Source organism: Photinus pyralis, unplaced genomic scaffold (assembly GCF_008802855.1).
Source record: "Photinus pyralis isolate 1611_PpyrPB1 unplaced genomic scaffold, Ppyr1.3 Ppyr1.4_LG3a, whole genome shotgun sequence".
Lineage (NCBI taxonomy): Eukaryota > Metazoa > Arthropoda > Insecta > Coleoptera > Lampyridae > Photinus > Photinus pyralis.
Genome location: NW_022170509.1, coordinates 4376891 through 4397081, shown reverse-complemented (window position 1 = coordinate 4397081; position 20191 = coordinate 4376891). Strand labels below are relative to the sequence as shown.

At 36.7% G+C, this 20191-nt stretch overlaps 2 protein-coding genes across 10 annotated transcripts in view; both read left to right on the top strand.

Moving 5' to 3' along the window:
• LOC116165328 (potassium voltage-gated channel subfamily KQT member 5-like) overlaps positions 1-20191 on the top strand; it is a 345213-nt gene that overhangs the window by 228092 nt on the left and 96930 nt on the right. The gene's annotated exons all lie outside the window — the stretch shown is intronic.
• Positions 1186-17123, top strand: LOC116165327 (oxysterol-binding protein-related protein 6-like). 2 transcript variants are annotated; one of them, XM_031479667.1, is made up of 10 exons: positions 1186-1358; positions 1421-1430; positions 1524-1735; positions 4857-5148; positions 6812-7017; positions 7525-7642; positions 10018-10250; positions 10303-10540; positions 10585-11264; positions 15461-17123. In XM_031479667.1, exons 4-10 carry the CDS (start codon positions 4911-4913, stop codon positions 15932-15934), a joined length of 2187 nt encoding a protein of 728 aa, XP_031335527.1. In that variant the 5' UTR covers positions 1186-1358; positions 1421-1430; positions 1524-1735; positions 4857-4910; the 3' UTR covers positions 15935-17123. The 2 variants fall into 2 exon arrangements, with proteins under 2 accessions (XP_031335527.1, XP_031335526.1); XM_031479666.1 differs by having other exon boundaries at positions 1421-1735.

The window sequence follows — 20191 nt, the reverse complement described above, 5'->3', positions numbered from 1 at the left end:
GTAGCTACTTCCAAATATTTTCGAGCCGGCCCTGGCTATTTTTAAATTTGGCAGCTCCGTTTTGTCTTACTGCGCAAACTCAGTAGTGCACCTGTGCGAATTCAATTTGGGTCAATTTCTTTACATTGCATTAGCATTCCATTTTTTTTTAGTTCAGTGGTAGCTACTTGTACTAACTAGTAACTGCCAACTTAAGAGATGAGTTACCAAAAAAAAACAACTATAATCACTGTCTTTGTACAACTGTTTTCGGCCTAAAACAGTTGTACAAAATCATCATTGTGACACCGAAATAGAAAAAAATGTTTTATGGTGTAAGTATCGAAAATCTTAAATATGTTCGAAAAACACGCTCCTGTGTAGTGAACCAAAAATCATTTCCATTTTAGTCAATTTTGGAAAATCCGGATTCAAAAAAATCACAAGAACGCATTAACGTACCTCTCGTTCTTAATTAAGTCTTCCCATTTCCGGAAAATCGGAATCCGAAGTCAATTTTTTTTTTAATTCGCCTGGTTGTTCAGATCCTTTCATTTCTTAGAACGTTTAGGATTAATTGTGTCCTTCAGTTTTTTGGCTATTGATATTTTTTTTGGTTCATTTTCCTAGTTCCCGTTTTAGATTTGTTGGAGTTTTCAATTTTACCAGTTTTTTAGATTGAATTCCCCATCAGGAAAGGGGTAGAAATGTATACATAATTTGTCTAGTGTACAGTGCGTCCCGTATTTTTTCCCATAGCGCTGTGCTTTCCGTTGTAAGGTGTGTTGCCTAACCGTAAGGGTATATCACTACAAAACCTAGGCCGATTAAGGGCAAACGGGCCAACGGTATGATCCCTTCTATACAGAGGGAATTACAGTTTAATACAACTTACCTTGTACAGTGTGAGCAACAATGATTGAAGCGTGCGTCATCACCGCTTGTTCCTATTAATATCAAAACTACCTTCTTTGTATGGAGTTGTATACGAAAATGACGTTCTGCGCTGTCACAGTGACGTGCGTCTATTCGTATTTCGTATCTTGTATCAAATCAGCATATGCTATGAGCGGCACATTGCCAATTTAGCTGAAGCGGCACGCTTCAATCTTTGTTGCTCACTCTGTAGATACGTTATTGTTGTGAAGTGTGTGTTATGAAAATTTGACAACGTCGCATGACTACAGACTACAGCATTGCAGCATGGCATGCAGTCATCCTGAAGCTGTCAACTTTGGCATGTCTGCAATAATTTTGTATACAATTAATTTTTTTCTCTACTCTTAATTATTCTTAGATTTTATTCTTTTGTGATATGGTGCAATTATGGCGAAGAGATTATATTTTTATTACTATTTTTTAATGTCCTTTATCTAAATGTAAGTAATAATAACAATATATTGGGGCTCCAAGAATATTTATTTCATCTTGGGCTTTTTAGGTTCCTTATTGTAAGTATATGTAATAGTTTGACGTCGGACTCCTCTACCGAATTATGGACAAGAAATTTAAGTTAAGTGTAAGTAATATAGCGATTGATTCAGATGCCAGCGCAGAAACCAATAGTCTAAGTGCCGAAAGTACTACGACCGAAAATGTGCAACACAAAACTAGGAAAAAGTTCGGAAGGCGAAGAGGCTCCGAATGGGAAGTTGTGGAGGGTTTGAAGGAGGGGCAAAGGTTTGAAAAGCGCCCCGATGTGTACAACGGATTTCTTCACAAGAAACGTAAATGGCCACTCAAAGGATGGCACAAGGTAGGACTAATGAATACCCAAATTGTGAGTAACCGTACGCTAATATTTGTAAACTGTATAATGGCAAGGTTGGTGGTGATGTCATCCAAATGTATACATTAAGCTCCCATTTGTTTGTGAAAACAGAGTGCAAATCATTTAATTAACTTCTTGGCGGAAGTATCTTTCGAGGCGTAGCATTAAAAGTTTGCAAGAGCAGAGGTTTTGCACCAGAAAACTAACCATCTTGAGATCATATAATTTATTTGAGCATGTTACAATCTGGCTTGATCTTAAGCAGTAATGGTCACACATTTGACAATGAATCCATATATAAGCTTTGACATTGAAAACAGTCGCTATCTATCATTTCTGACTGTTTCTCGTTATGTCGAATCTAATAATTATTATACTGAACTTCGCTTAAACTAACACTTGGCATTGGTTACTTTGATCCGTGACCACTCAGAATTAAGGACAGGCAAAGTTTGTAAATATTGGATATGCCCAAGTTTACATTGTAGTATGTCAATGTTAAAATCACTCATGCAATGCCAATTATGAGAAAATTGTGATAAGCATGTTTTCAAATCTTGTTAATAATACTGTGTCTGTTTCATTGAGGATTTGTTTGTTAGTTTTAATTGGTGTATGTATTGTGAGTGGGCGTAAATTTTGTTATAACGAATCATTTTCATTTGAAATTATAAAGTGAGCTCGAAAGTGAGGATACAAATTGCTAACACTCCGGCCACTATAAAATAAGGGCAATAAAAAAATTAAAATTAAAATACATGTAATGTAATAAAATTACTGTATACCCGAGTGTATACCATTATGGCATATTTTCATGTGCAGGATGAGTCTCTTTTTTGATCTCCACAATTTTAAAATTTGAAAAAAAAACATTGAGTTTTTTCCTTTTCCCCTTGAGAGGATGGTTAAATTGACGCATTTGTTATTCCCTCGCATTTTCTGAAACTGAGGGGTAGTTTTTGCATATGAAAGTTACTGTGATACAAAGTTTTCGAACCCCCTGTATTTATTTATAATCAAAATATCCATACCGATCAATACAGTACACGAAAGCCGAACCTCTTTTAAAAGGAAACCAGCGCCAATTACATAATAAGAGCTCTCATATTGACAAAATTGGCAATGATGAACCTATATAAGTATTAAAGTACATACATATCGATCTAAAAAAAATATTATTTTATACAGTGTGTCTACTTACAATCCTCAAAGCAGAATGTTTCTGTAACAGCGTCCTCAAACTTTCTGCAAGTACCATCGAGATGTCTGTCATAGCTTATATACGGGAACGCCAGAATGATGCCTCACAAAATGAGTTTGAGATTTTTAGTGCACTTTCACTTTCAAAAAATAAAATGATGTCTGTCTGTCTGTCACAAAGGCTCCGGAACTAGACCATTTACAGACTTGGTATTGGTGTCATTCGAACAGAAATTATTTCATGTTTGTATTCTCGTTAAGGGCATGAAATGTCCATAGGGTCTATTAAAATCCAAAAAACCAATTTGAAAATGCACTCTTCGCTTCTTGCTCACAAACGGCTTGTATACTGTATTCATTTTAAGAAGGGAGAAAGCATAGTGAAGCTTTGACCTTCACTGTGATTGGTTAAAACTCGAGTCAGTATTACAATGAAACATAAAACGACTGGTGAATTTTGTAAGGTGGTAGTTTATGTTGCCAACTAAACTGCCAAAGTATTATTAGTTGTTATTGTCAAAGATTTATTTCTGTTCGCAGTGCTGAATATTTCTACTTTAGAATAATTTGGTGCCGTTTTATATTTTTCCTGTGTGTGCTTATCTTCAAACACAGCGCCATCTACTACCTTCTTATAATGAATGCAGTATAGTTGCAGTTGTACAAGAATGCTGCGGAGTGGTGCGAAGGGATAACGCGTCTGCTATTTACGAATGGACGGCACAGAACTGACGCGTTGAGTGACCTTGGGAGCTTATTTTTTTACCTCCAATTTTCCGCAGTCATTATTTTGTTTCTGCGACAATGTCGCCCGTTGTTCTGCTTTGGGGCTTATAATAAAAAAGTTTTCCATATGTTGCCAACTTCAGCAGGCGCACTGTATGATATATATATTTCTGAGTTTAAAGAATAAATTAAACATGACAAACCCGCCGCCGCACTCGTGCGATTGGCTGAAGTGCATTTTTCTCACGCGATACGTGCAATACTTACCAACATTTACTATGGTTACACCTACTTCAACTATTATAGATACATACCTACATACATTTTAAAGTTGGTTTCGCATGCGCAAACAATTTTCAACCGCACTATCAGTTAAATGTTGAAAACAGTTGAAAGTAACAGTAATAATAATAATATGTTTATTGCCTGTGATCAATATACATTGACATAGACATAGTCACTAACATTAACAAAAACACATTAAAAATCGCATCAGTGCAAACTGATAGAATTATTAGACCACTCTATGCATTAATGCATCGTAAATAAATAAACACGCCGTTCTTCAAGGTCTTACCACTAGGCATTCCGGACAAACAGAATTCACGCAGATATTATCAGTGCAAATGCGAAAAGAAGTTATGACGCTTTAAAGAAAACCAGAAAATACAGAAATACTTCACTTTCGTTTTTATTTTTTTCTTATGTTATTTGAACAGATACAAAAAAATAAAAAAAAACACTTTCTCATAATGAGAATCTCATTGCTATTTGAGCTCTTTTTGTAGAAACTATCAACATTCTCTTTTATTTGACCTATAAAAAAAAGTACATGCGGGATTGAGTGCCATTTTTTATTATGAATACAACGATATATGGCGTACATAAAAAAATAAAAGTTGAAAAGTGTTGGCTTCAACAGGATGGTGCACTCGCGCAGTGCGCACAACGCCCTAATCGTGCGAGAATACTCTCTACTCAAATTTTCTGGAAAATGTAAAAGTTATCCAAGAGTTATCATGCACGATTAGGGTGGTTGTGCGCGGGTGCACCATCCTGTTGAAACCAACACTTTTGTTTTGTTTTTTTGTGTCCGTACTTATATCATTTTATTTGTAATAAAAAATGCTACTCAATACAGTACATACTATGTTTTACTATGACACCATTTCATTTTCAGAGATATTTCATACTTAACAAGGGAATTCTGATATATGGAAAAAATCCGAACGAAATGAACAAAGGCAAGATCCACGGTTCCGTCGATGTAGGATTATCGGTAATTTCTAGCAAACTTACTGGCTGTCGAATAGACATAGACGCGGAAGAATATATCTATCATCTAAAAGCGAAAACCGACGAAAATTTTACGGCGTGGCTGAAACAACTTACCGACCATAGGCTATTTCGACAACACGGTTTGACTTATGGCAGTAAAGCTGGAATTTTTCCTTCTTTGCAAACGACTGAAGGTAAGTTTGTCATGAACGGATTGTTGTGAATTATATCTAGATCCAGTGTGATTATTATTATTATAGTACTAGGGATGGTCCCAGTCGGTTTGTGCACTGTGACCTTTTTGTCTATTGGGCTCCCCAGTATTGTCGAACCTTCAAGAAACCCTGTATCGTTACCAAAGTCCGCGACTTTCTAGATTGATAGACACATTGTTGTTTCCTGATGGGTTCAGGCCCCAGTACCACATCCCTTATGTGTTGCTCAACAAGTTTCTTCAATAGTTTTAGGGTAAACGACGTTAGACGGATAGATCTAAATTCTAAATGACTTAGCTTGGACGTCTGAGTCTCGCCCAGGTCAGGTATGAGTATGACCTCAACCCTTAGACCATATAGTACATGGACTGCTAATTGTAACTAAAATATGGTCAAGGACATCGCCTGGGTATGTGAGTTTCAGGGTAAACGAGTCTGTCCGAAGTTGTACGATTAGAAACGATTTGACACTGTCAACCTATAAATTAACAAACGTCAATTGATTAATCGCCTAGATATCCCAAAAAGAGCAAACCTATCTTTATTTGTGGACGTGTAGAAGATAATCAAGGATATTTAAAGCTTCCCGTACTACGTGGTGACTACAAAAGCTACTCTTTACGCGATCCGAGTGGTGTTTAAACGACTTTAGTTTACCCTGAGATTCACATACCCACGACTACAGTGCCCTCTATCCGTGACCACCCATTTTGTATTGAAAGCATAGGGCGAATAGCAGTCCATGTACTATATGGTCTAAGCCTCAACCAGTCCACCGCTGCCTGGTGGACGCATGTGATTAACAGCGCTCCCTCTCGGTAACGACACTCCGCCAATTTGGGCGAAACCATCCCAGTGGACAAAACGTTGACTCTGTCAAGGTTCCAGGTTTTGATTCGCCCTGGCTCCTTTTCCGACAGCGTTCTTTCAGGTCTTCATGGACAAAAGCACTTCAGAAGCTAAGACCCTGCACTTCGCCTAGGCCTATCTCCTATCCGCCACCTGGGGACGCGCTTGGTAGGCCACCCCTCATCCTGTGTGGTACTTTTGATAGGGTTTTAAATTTAGTATGTTGAAATAGGTTGATGTCGATTGTGCATCTTATATTGGAAACCATTGTTTTTGTTTTTTTTCTTTCTATCAAGTATTAGGTCAAGTGGTAGTATGTACTCACAGGCTTCTGTGTAGCAAGCGGTTTGCCACGGTTAGGTGCCAATTGAGAGAGAGAAATTTATTTTAATCAATTTTTAAAATTGTATTAACAATAATTATGTTAGTGTGCGTTTACAATGAACGTATACGTAAATATTTCATAAACTGTAACTCGTACATATCCGTATCGTTTCCGTAAATTTACTTCGCTGTTTACAATAAACCAAAGATCATACTACAAGTAGTATGATATTTGACCGTACGTAACTTTTAAACATTTTCAACCTTTGCGACTATGCGCAAGACTTACATATCGCTTACATATACGTACGTAAAAATTACGTTCATTGTAAACACCTTCGTATGTTTCTATACAGTTCAACTTTGCGAAATTTTTACGTTTTATGTATTTCTTACGTATACGTTCATTGTAAACGCACACTTATGCTAAAATATTGCCATAAAAATAGCCATGTTGCTTTTGTTCTAGAATCTGCAGAGGCCTTGTTAAAAAATGATTGTACCGACAGTTGCAATACCTCTAAAGAACTAAGTACGAGGTTGTCATCTTGGATTAAAAATGTTCCTTTGGACGACATAGAACGCGATATTGCACAAACTGAAAAAAACTTAAAGAAATTATCACATTTATTGCGACAAGTTGATCCTAAATCTGGAAATGCGAGCAATTTAGAGGTAAGCCACGTTTCTTTGCATGGCATGTTACTCTTCATTCAATCAGTGCGAATCCTCTGCATATTGATGCATTAGTACTACTGATCGGAAGCTCAAGAAGCAAGCAGTTAGTGTTCATTGTAATTTTTAAAGTCTTGATTTGTGTCACTCCTTATTGTAGCCTTATGGAATCTGCAAAAAGAAAAATTGGCTCTAGAATTAACATTGTAGCGTACATAATATGCTAATTGGCAATTTACCACTATCTGTGATAAATTGTTAGTTGCATTGATAAGTAATGGTTTGATTGGTATTGCTGACATATTACTTTTAAAAATATTGTTTTATGTATTCGATTAAATATAAAAAAATAGAAACAATAGACAGCTCATTTGCTAGTATTATCAATGGACTTTAACTGAAACTGCTTGAACTTAAAAGCACTAATTCACTTGGATTGGCATAGCAACAATTAATTACAGCTTTGAAATTATAGCTATTTTACTAAACGTATGTTTGAATTTTTAGAGAATTTCAATTAATAGCACCTGTTCAACTAACTTAGATGTAGCTGGAAACTTTCTTCAGACATCTGAGCCGTTAGACAATCAAGCTTACGAAAAAATTTACGGTCTTTCTAAAGAAGGTAAGTCATAGCTTTTGTATGCTACTCTTATATTTTTTTACCAAAACTGTAATTCTAGACCGTGGATTTCAAATGATTATGTTTGAGTTCACCGAAGCTTGTGCTCGCATGATTGTTTCATGTTTGTATAATGGAATTATGCTTATCAGACTTTTCTTAATGGATCTAAATAGTTTAGTTTCCTATGTTTTCTATTCCGTTTTCGTAAAGAAAAATTGTCGATTCGATTGACCACCATCTCCAATATTGCAAAATTGCAAAACAACTTTCAAAAATGTGATGTAATGAATAGAAAAGTTCATGAAAAGTGAAACTTTCGCCCGTGAAGTCCCTGCTTATCACGAGGTGACAGATCAAAATTTCGTTGACTTTTTTTTGCCCATTTAAAAAAGATTTTTAAAACATGCTTTTGTGTCACTTTTGTGGAAACACAGAAACTTATGGCCGTTGAAGTAACAACTGAAAGAAAAACACCAAGAAGTCACAATAAAACTTTAATAAAACGCGGCAAAGCTGTCATCATCAACCAACAACCAAAAGAAAGTTCTAATCTATTTCTATTTATTGCCGTGTGCAATGGCATGCTGTCACTACGTCACTCATAAAACACCTGTCCAGCTAGCTCACAAATCATAACTGGTACTTAGAACATTATAATCTCTCCTCGTATAATCCGGCATCTGCTATAAGAAAAATACCAATATTGGCTTAAAATTTTTCATATCGGGAGACTCGGTGACCTCGATCAAATTCATTACACAAATTTTGATGAACACCTCAAAAAATTTTGAGCACCAAAAGAAAAATCTATCATGAGAACTGTTATCTGGGTCGCACTTTGGATTCAAATACACACATAATTGATTCAGAATGACAAACATTTATTCCGAAACACATGAAAGAATGAAGACAAAATCCCTGAAAGAAAGAAAGAAATGCTTACAAACCTTATTTGGACTTATTACCCCGCACGCGGGCGGTCGACAATTAAAATTTAAAAAATCTTGAATTGCTGACAGTTTTCTCTTAATAATCCAAATAACCTGGTGGTAAAAGGTTTGCGATACAAGGCGCACTTAACTCACACACAAATGCTGACAGCTTATGAACTTCACTTTGCTTTATAACACAGAGTTAGAAAACAAATTGAAAACTGGCTTGATGAATAAGATGACAAATCTTTTGTGGTTTTTCGACTTAATAAGAATAGAAACTTTCCCAAATCGGACAAACGCGCGTTAAACTTTTCACACAACTAAAAGTTAACTTGCTTTTGCACAAATTTATTATAAATAATGACGAACTGCATCTTCAACTAAACAAATAAGGTCGTACGTCCGAAAATTTAGCGTATAAAATGTAACCGTGACGAAATCAGCAGCCCCGTGTTCTCGTTGTCTCTAGTATTTAAGGGAACACCACTTCTATCATAAAATAAACTCCTGCTTCAAGAATAAAAGATAAATAAAAATGATAAATCACAACGGAACGCATCAAAGCATCCCCACTTCGCCAAATGAAGCGCGTAGTAACATCTACATCTCCTCTGATGACCGAAAAAGCACGTGCGAAAATTAAATTTCACCTAAAAATAAAACTTCTTGTCGCAAACGACCAGGTGAAACCTTTTATAAAGGACATAAAATCGACCAGATGTGTCTCACTTCTGCCACCTTCTCTAAATTGAATAAATCACAAAAGCGATAAAATTAAAACGAAAAAAAATTATCTGATATATGTTGAAGAGCTTTTAAACATAAATATTTTAACCCTACATTGTCTTTTTAAATACTACGCCCCGTACATACCATTTACAGTGCGTTCGAGATTAGAGGGTCCCTTCAATACCTGTTTTATTTGGCGAAAAAATTGTCAAATATAATTTTATATGTGACATTATGATCTGTCTTATCTCATATGCTAACTTTCTGTATCATTTCCGGTCTAACCGGAAATCGATGTAACTTTTGTTTTTCAAATGCAATGTCTATGTTTTTTTTACAATATTTGAAAAGCCTTACAGCACACGGCATGCTAGATTTCATCAATTTTTTAAATATTGAATAACGAATTTCCCTGAATTAAAGTGGAAACCTTTTAAGGGTTGGAAGAAAAAAATTGCAGTTTGAATTTTTTTAATACTAATTTTGTATTCATTATTTTCATGTTGTGAAAGCCACATATACGAATTTTTTTCGTTTCGTGGACTCACCTTATATGTTATGTCTTCGTGTTTAATAATTCAATATGTTTTGTGGCCATAGAAACGATACCTCATAGATAAAAATTCATTTGTTCCACTTTCAACATTATTTGCTGAACATTTTATAATTTTATTGACGTATATGTTAATATTTCCATTTTGGTTGTTGCAGTATTTAGTTCAGTTAAAAATGTGGTTTCGGTACTGTCAGTAGAAAAAGATGCACTAAAAGAAGTTTTAAATCAAGAAAGTCATTCTTTAGCCAATTTTGATCTAAACGGTGAAGTTATTACGGGCCTGAAGAATAGCCTCAAGGAAGCGCTTCATCAGAATACGGAGTTAAGGCGTCGCCTAAAGGCAATACACGACACCTCCGATTCCTCGAACATTTCCCATTTACAACTCGTAATTATCAGTCCTTAGCTAATTTAGTTTAGTGTGTAGTTTTCTATTTCAGAAGCAAAACTCTAACTCTTCGTTAAGCGGCAACTCTTCTTGTATAAGTGCTAGCGAATATTTTGATGCCGAAGATTTACCTAAAGATGAAGACAAAACGGAAATGGCGAGTGGCGATTTTGAAATTCCTCTATCGACCAGAGGTTCAGATACCAGCTCGGAAGCTGGTTCTTTTTCAAGTAATGAAAGTGTAAGTTCGGGATCCGAAGGTGAAATGGAGTTTGGACACACAAGTGAAGGTCGGTAATAATAATTTGTGGTGTATACTGAAAAAATGTTGTAGGAAGCAAGGGTCTTACGGGCAGACGAACTATTCTTCCCGTACCTCGTCCTACTACAGAAGGACTATCATTGTGGAATATTTTATATAAGAACATCGGTAAAGATCTCTCACAAATAAGCATGCCAGTCGCGTTAAATGAACCCCTCAATATTTTGCAAAGGCTGTGTGAGGAACTGGAATATTCTGAACTGCTGGACAAAGCGGCGGAAGTTAGTGATCCATATGAGCGTATGGTTTACGTAGCGGCATTCGCGGTGTCCGCCTACGCCAGTTCTTACAGCCGCGCTGGAAATAAACCGTTTAATCCGCTGTTAGGTGAAACTTACGAGTGCAATAGGGAAGATAAGGGCTTTCGTTTTCTCGCCGAACAAGTATCTCACCATCCTCCTATTAGTGCCTGTTATGCGGAAAGTAGAAATTTTATATTTTGGCAAGAGGCGAGAGTGAAAACCAAATTTTGGGGCAAGAGTATGGAGTTTCAGCCTTTGGGAAAGGTGCATCTTTGTTTCCCTAATAGTGGCGACACCTACGTTTGGAATAAAGTCACCACTTGTGTTCATAACATTTTTAGTGGTCAGCGATGGGTGGATCAGTATGGGGAGTTGCATATAACCAATAACCAAATTTCCTGCAAGCTCACGTTTGCAAAATCGAATTATTGGTCTTCAAAACGTCATGAGGTTTGTATATTTGTAGATTTCATTTTTTGTAAGCAAAAAGAAAATGAAATAAACAAAAATCATCATTATATCAACAATCAATGAAACTTCTTTGTACGCAATGCCTAAATTCTACTAATTACCCCTTGATGGTACTTCTTGACGTGTGGACCCTCAAATGTTCGGTGATCTATGACAGATATACGCAAAGAACAAACTTAGCGCTCTTTATCGGTTACTGACGCGTGTGTGCCTAAAGCACGGGATTCGAGAAAAAGGACCGGCGTCACGCGCTCGACCGTTACTGCTGGACAAAGACTCGAAACCTTAAGTGATACAGTAAGCTATCATAGTTAATATGCACGAATTAAAAACTTGAAAAATTAAAACGCAGCAGTGCTAGTGGGTGAATTCGAATTTTATAGAGATCCTATTGTGAAGAGTTCAACTTTTATAATGTACTACATGACTCATAAGCGACTTGATTGCATTCCTCACTAATTATATAAAACATCTCAACTCGTCGATTGTTATTCTTGTTTCAAATTAGGTCATATTTCTTGGGAGTGTAGAGTGAGAGTTCAATTAAAAACCCTTCTTTGGTCAGGTTAGCCTTGGAAACAATAGTAATCACTCAACTGACGTTTTACAAGGCTAGTTGTGTTTGTAAACGTCACACTGATCAGTTCCTGTCATTTGCATTTGACAGAGATTTATAGTATTGTGACTTTAAAATGGTGTTTGTTGTTAACAATCATGCGGTCATTTTTTTTTTTCTGAAGGTGTGCAACGATTGCAAATTCATACGCGAATGCAAGCAGTGGAAACGCATGTTTTGCGTATTCAACTGTCAGCCTGTCAGCAAGTATGTTGGCAATTTGTTCTTTGCGTATATCTGTGGTTCTACTGATAAGTGATCTGGATCTTTCGTTTGTTGGCATACCTTTATGAGAGTTTATCACGCACATTAATATTAAATCTTATACTGAGCATATACAAGATGTTGTTTAATCATGTCACTATGGGGGAGTTGAATGGAAGTGCCCCAGAACATGATCGCGACTGTTGAATATTCCAAAGAGTTAACAGCAATTTAAGAAAAAACTATATCAATTGGATAAACAAGTTGTAAATCAGCATATGCATGATTAAAGCGCATTTTTGGTAATACCTGTGGTAATACCGATTATTATTATATTAGTGAAGTTTAAAATTATCGATCTCACAAGTAATTTTGGCTGCGTTAAATAATTAATTTTATTTAATTGCAATTGAGGGCACGTCTTTATTTTGTAAAACAAATCACAAAGTAAATAATTAAGTTTTTATACTGGTAGCGCTATCTAACGGTAAAATTATAGCACCTCCGAAAACCATATCGAAATTATTTTTTTCAATTATCGATCTCACAAGTAATCTAACTCAAAATAGACTAGAGCCTGCACATCTACACTACAGCAGAAAGCTTTTAGTGAAAATTTGAAGTCTCTCAGCCGGCCAGCCAGTCATAACAAATATAATAGCGTATTTTTTCAAAAATGCGCTAAAAATAAATAAATTTGTTGAATATTTGTTTGATGTTATCAATTGAAGTTTCTAATGTAATAGCGCGAGTTTTTAAATTAATGAGTGGAAGAATGTTTTCCGTATAGGCAAGGCTGTGTGCAATGGCATGCGGTTACTACCCCACTCACAAAACACCTGTTCAGTTAGCTCAAAACAAATCAAAATTAAAACTTAGAATTTGATCATCTGTCCTCTTACACTTCCGGGATCTACTATAAAGAATTGACTCAATTTGAGGTACTCTGACTTCGATCAACTTCCAAAAACTCCAGCGAATTTATTACACAAATTTTGATCAACACCCGAAAACTCTATCTGGATCGCACCTTGGATTTGAATAAACACACAAGTAATTGATTCAAAATGAGAAAAATTTATTCCGAAACATGAAAGAAACCAACCAACAAAGAAAAGCTTATAAAGCCTGTTTGGAGACATATTACCCCGCACACACGCGGTCCACAATTAAAATAAATCTTAAATTATTCACAGTTTTTTCGTAATAATCCAAATAATCTGGTCGTAAAAGGTTTGCGATATTAAGCGCACTTAACTCACACACATGCTGACTGCTTCTGAACTTCACTTTTATAACACAGTTAGATGACAAACAAAACTGGTTTGTTGAATAAGATGACAAATTTTTACGGACCTGCTTCTGCACAAATTTATTATAAAAATGATGAACTGCGTCTTCTACTAAACAACAAGGGCTGACTGCTCGAAAATTTAGCGTAAAAAATGTATAGGGTGGCCAAATAAGAATGCGAGGTACTGCATCTGGGAACCTGTCCATCGTAGAGGCTTGCGGTAAAACTTTATTACTAAAACGGCCACGAGAAAAACCTGGAAAATATTTTTAAGTTTGTGCAATGGCCGCTAGGGGGCGTAACTGCAATCTGGAATCTAAAAAAAGTGATGTTTCTATGAATTCCGCTATATTAACCTAACAAAAAAATGTCCGGTCTTTGAAGTTGACAATAATCTGAACCTTTTTGATTGAAATTTTTCTTGTATCTCTAAAAATGAAGTGGTGGGGGGTATTCAAAGGTTTCCGTAAAGAACACCCTGTATCTTCGAAACGGCTGAGCCGATTTAAACAAACTCGGGTTAGTTCAAAAGATCTATTCTTCAGCTACAAATATACTATTTGAAGTTTTGTTAGTTTCACATATCACCGCTTGAGGGCTTTTTTCGACATTCCGACAGAAATGGTTAATTTTCTCAAAAAAATTAAATGCATTGGTTTGATTTTTTTTTCATGAAAAGGTAGCTAAATGATGCCTAAACAAGCTCGCGAAAACAGGTGACCCACCACCAGGTTCTTGGGTAAGGCCCTGTGTTGGAGCCGTCCCCTCTTTTGAGGAGCCTGCCCCATTACCGGACCCCTTTTGAGGGCCCGCCTTGTTGGTCCCCTCTGACGAGGAGCCCCGAAAGGTTTTGTTAGAAGATTCCATACAATTCCCACGAGTAGTGCGGAAATGCGGTCTCACCTGGGCAGAGCCGCTTGCCCAGGGCTTGGCTGCCAGCCCCTTCCCAAAGGAAAGGAGCCACCACTCGGAGGTCGCCCGGTATCCGAGGGGCACCGTTATCGACACTGCACCCCAGTGCCACGCAGTCCTCGGCACGGTCGCTAACACCTTGACTTGGGAGGTTGGTCCGCGGCGACGACCTTCGTCGCTACCAGCCTGGGTTTTAGCCCCGACGAGCCACTTATAATCGTCACTACCCACACCGAAGCACGAGTCACGTACGATCATTCAGGTGTCTGTATGGGCTTTCCCCTATCCGCCACCCGGGGACGCGCCCGATGGGTCCCTAACCACACGGGTCAATTACCACTAGCTTTGATAATCACAGCTTGAAAAAAACGTTGACCAGTTGTGTGTTAGTTAAACGATCTGATCCAAATTGAGCAATTTAAAAGCGATAGCATTAAAACGAAAACTACGCAATTACAAACAATTCTAAAAGGAAAAACAAACACTGAAATACAAATTCAAATGAAACGAACCAACTCTGTGCTTATTTTGTAAATTTACTTACTAAATTGAAATACACTCATATACATGATGTCTCAACATTATTTTTGGTGTGTAGGCCGATATAACGTCTAAATGATGTTTACCCAACAATATGTATAATGTAGATACCTATTCAGGCATTGTTACCTATCAGTTGAGAAATTAGAAATTAATGATTGGTCCAATGTAGTGTTTCGGGGCTTTGTGCATGCGGAAAGAAAGCTGTAACTAAAGTTTGGTGCTTATATGGCAAATCAGTTTCAAATGTTTGCATCATCAACATATAATAAATGGAATACACGTGCCAATGCTAAGCATGGATACTGCAGGTGAGAGAGAAGGGAAAACTAAGAGGGCAAACTGTCTCGTACAGTTACGCATCTGATTGGTTCTTTCAACAGAAGCGATCGCATTCGCACTCAAATTATATTGAAAGAACAAATCAGATGCGTAACCGTAAGAGACAGGTTGCCCTTCTAGTTTTCCCTTCTCTCTCACCTGCAGTATCCGCGGTTATCATTGACACACGCAGTCCATTTATTATATGTCCATGGTTTGCATGTCACAATAACACATTAGCTTGTTGAATGTTTGAGACACAGCGTAATTTTAAGTAAATGTCAACAGGTAGTGGGAACAGTCTGTGATGAGAATGGCAAACACGTAAGAAACCTATTTGGTAAATGGTCCGAAGCACTATACTGCGGTGTCGCACCATCAGCGAGATGTATATGGCGTGCGGGCACCCTACCACCAAATCACGATCAGTTTTACGGTTTCACTCGTTTCGCAATCGAGTTAAACGAATTGGAACCGGATTCACATCTACTTCCACCGACCGATACTAGATTGAGGCCCGATCAACGCGCACTCGAACTAGGAAACTTGGCGAAGGCCGAACAGTTAAAATTACAATTAGAAAATGCCCAAAGGGAACGGCGAAAAAAGCGATTGTCTCAAAATGTACAGTACCAGCCTCAGTGGTTCTCGCAAAACGATAATAACGATCACACTAATGACGAATGGTTATATAACGGTAAATATTGGGAAGCACGTAAAAGTGGAACGTTCTCTGAGTTACATTTTGAATCTTTATGGTAACATGTAGATTCATAAAAGTTGACTATGTAGCTAGGTTTTAATTGTGGTTTAAGGTTGTTAATTTCTTGAGGTGCCTAAAAATACTTTTTTTACTAATTTAGCTAAATTGTGACAGTATTGTTTAAAAAAAATGTAAATTGATAGGCTTTTGCAAATCTAGAAAAATTGTTGTATTAATTCAACTAAGTGATACAAGTTATGCTATAATTTAAAGAAATTTTTGGTTTGTCCGTTTGTAATACACGAATTAATATGCTCGAATTTCATTCATTAAAATGAGCTAAAAAAAATGAAAAGTTACAGTTGTATGGTAATTAATATTTATTACTATAGGGAGTGCGTGCAGATCACGTCACCATGTCTTTCTCTTGCTCCCTAGTGTATACATTTTTAATCTCTGCTGAAATTTACAAGTATTAATAGATAAACAACTTTAAAGAAAAATTATGACTGAAAAAAAGTTATAGGGTATAAATGGGGTGCTTGAGTTTGATGTTTGTTGGTGCTACTTCCTTGAAATGGCTTGACACATTTCAAACTCTTGTTCCTGTAAAGCAGAATGCTCATTAGGGAACTGTTGCATGTAGCGTACCAGTGACAATGTCATTAATGTTCAGTCATTGCAAACTGCTGTTGTATCCAGTATGGCCACTGATAAGGATTGTTTGTTGGTTTTTGCTGTGAACACAAAAAGTCGCCTAGTGTTAATTCTGTTATGTGGACATGCTTGCGAACCGAACTGTACAATAAACAACAGCTATGTGGATCTAGAAAAAATAAATAAAACAGGACGCTTGGCTGCCTGTATGGAGGCCACTGTTGACATTTATAAACAAAGAACTTCGGCACCTTGACAAGCACTTACTGCAACAGTTTGATAGTGGGTACGTGGCTCTATAGTCTAATTCGCTATAGACAAATTCTGATGCAAAAATAATGATGAAAACATAATTTAACCACTCTTCCCACGACGTTACTGTTCTCCAACTGTGCAAGGGAATTTTCTAAAAGCCATTTCTAACATGAAGCTGCTGTTGCTGGGATAATCTTCAGAAACTTCAATACACAAGTGCTGAAACAAAACACACATCTCATATTCCAATAGTAAATTCGTTTTTCAATTAAGCAACAGAGAGCCTACATGACTAATCAGTGTTCAGTGGTAATAGGCCTTTCAAATAGGTACCGCTAATTACAAGCGAGCAAACCAATTTTGATCTGACTTTTATATGTGTTTTTTACTCTTTAATTGTATAGTTATGAAATTTTATTTTTTATTTTATTTTAGTTTGTTTTAAGTTTTGTTATTCATGAGATTTTTCCCATTGTGTTACAATTTTAGTATAAATGTTTGATGCTTTACTGTTAATGTTGCAAATTAAAGTTTTGCAGTTTGAAAACGTTAGAAAATGATGTAAAACAACTAATAAAATATTTCTGTAACTACTTGTCTGGTTTTAAAGTTTCGCCCTTTTTCGTAGTTGATAGCTGTAAACTATCTTTACCCAAAATCCTTATGAAACCTTCACTGTCAGGAAAATTTAGTTTCTATGACGGAGGCAGACTTAGACCATATAGTACATGGACTGCTATTAGCCCTATGCTTTCAATACAAAACGAATGGTCACGGATAGAGGGCACCGTAGTCGTGGGTATGTGAATCTCGGGGTAAACTAAAGTCGTGTAAACACCACTAGGATCGCGTAAAGAGTAGCTTTTATAATAACTGCATAGTACGGGAAGCTTTAAATACTCTTGATTATCTTCTATACGTCCACAAATAAGAGTAGGTTTGCTTTTTTGGCATATCTAGGCGATTAATTAATTGACGTTTGTTAATTTATAGGTTGACAAACTCAAATCGTGCCTAAGCGGACAACTTCGGACAGACTCGTTTATCCTGAAACTAAAATACCCAGGCGATGTCCTTGACCATTATTTCAGCAGTCCATGTACTATACGGTCTAAGGAAGCAGACCAGGCTGCTTTTTCTGCCGCTTGTTACTTTACCGGCAGCACCTGTCACATTGGTATTGTCTAAAATTACAAGCCATGCTGAGAAGTTTGGCAATGTTTTCCGAAAGTCAATCGGTGGGGCGATAAAAGTTTTAATGGCGTCTTGTTGCTCTTGAAAAATATGAAATGCTCTGTGTATACAATAATCATGAAGTTTTCGATTTTGCCCATTCTGCGCAGATGCGGTGAACAGGGATTTTACACACCGAAGCTTGACAAAAAAGTTAGCGCGAGTTAACAGTGTTCTAATCCGTAGCCTACTGATAGATCTAGCCGTGACATTGCTTTAGTGACGTCACAACTGGAGATGGGCCACTGCAACGCGATTCTATGTGTTTAAATGCAATTTGATTTGCGCGCGTACTCATTTAATGCCAAAACATTTAGTAATTACTTGTTTTGAGCCGCAGAATTGTTATATGTTTTTTCCTAATTATAGACACGTGTAATTATGCAAAAACTTTTATTAAATACGTACATAAACAACAAATACTCACTGAAAACAAATAAAATTTAAACATTCTATACACACATCTGCCATTTTTTGCCTTACACAACGAAGTTGAGGTAACGCTCATGTGCTCGATTTTCCGTCGTCTGCCTATCTGTCTGTTCCATCGAGATCTCGGCCCCTGGACCACCTAGAAACTACGGGTTTTCGGTAATTTGTAGTTGCTAAGGTCTATATTTTCCCGTTACTCATCATTTACATCCTTTTCATATGTGATGGCTCATTTTCAAAAATGGTGGGATACGCGTCTTCGGCAAGTTTAATCTGGTCTCGTGGAACTGTTAATACTGTACCGTCTTGCCTAGTCATCTTATCTACCCGAATAATGAAAATTTCGGAGAAATGCTTTATACAAACCCTGGAGTAGGTAAATAGTAATTTCGAAATTGTGAATACTAGTGAATCATCTTAACCATTTTTTTATTGTCTTCATTTTTCGGAAAACGAAAAACCGTAACCTTGTCTCTTGAACTATAATTGCTTTTGCAACCAGGGACGCAGCACGTATTTGGCATTTTCTTACTTATTCTGTTCGAATACATTTAATTTAAGTATACAATATTCAAAAATAAGTTAACATAAACCTTACTTGGAATTAATTACATTAAAAGTCGATATGACGGCCGCCGTCAGTTGTGACGTCAACGCAATAGTGGGGATCAGTGTCATGGCTAGTTCTATCGGTAGGCTACGTCTAATCCGAGCCGAGTTGGTGTAATGGCGGGTCTAGCGTTTATTGTGTTGTTTTGTTTGAAAACTGTATTTACAGAAGTAGTAGTTGTTTAATTCTTTCTTATACTAACCATTGAATAATGTCAGCACAATTTGTTATTGTTTACATTATGCGTAAAATACGGTAATAAGTTAGGCAACTACCATACATACCTATTGAATTTAGAAAAGCTGTAGTGTTAAATTAAATTTGCCGCTTTCATTATTTCCCCCACCGATCTTGTACTTGTATGACTATGATGCGCACCATGCGCTCGCTCTCTTCTCGCTGCTGTATGTCAACTCACAATGCACTAATAAAGTACTGCTCTTTTTGTTATTACGCTGCCTTTATTCACAACCCCAAACTTAACATGTATGTATGCATTTTTAAAAGAGCACTAGCTTTCTACACATACACTATACAGAATTTACCCAATCCACTTGACTATGCTATCACAATTATGACTGAAATTTCTGTTGTTTGTTTTTATAGCGGTTATATGTTTGTTTTCTTTACATTAATTGTTCGTGATCACTTTTTTATGTGGTCGTTATGTCTGTCTGTTCCTTGTCTAACTCGAGAACGAAAAGAGACAGCGATGTGTGAAACCTTCGCCAATCTATTTTACGAGTTCAAGAATCAGTGCTATTCAATATGAGCCGGATTAAAAGTCTGGTTTCTGAATGCGACCTAAATGGCAAAAAATTCCCCTCCTGAAAATCGTATGTACGATTTTTCGTATCTTGTTTGTGTTTATTTTATTTTATTTTGACAAGATGTAAATACCGTGTAGCATCATTATCATAAATAAATCATTATTATTATTAGTATTTTGTTTGTAACTGACTCATGTGGTATGTTTCACAAATCACATGAGAAGGATCATAATCAATTCATGCATGTTGTATAGTGTGGTGTTTAATGTCCTTGATTGACACTTTCTGGTCATTTTTGCGGTGCTTAGTATGTAATATGGCCTTCTTAGCTGTATGTTTGTGTGTATATGTGCTGCGTT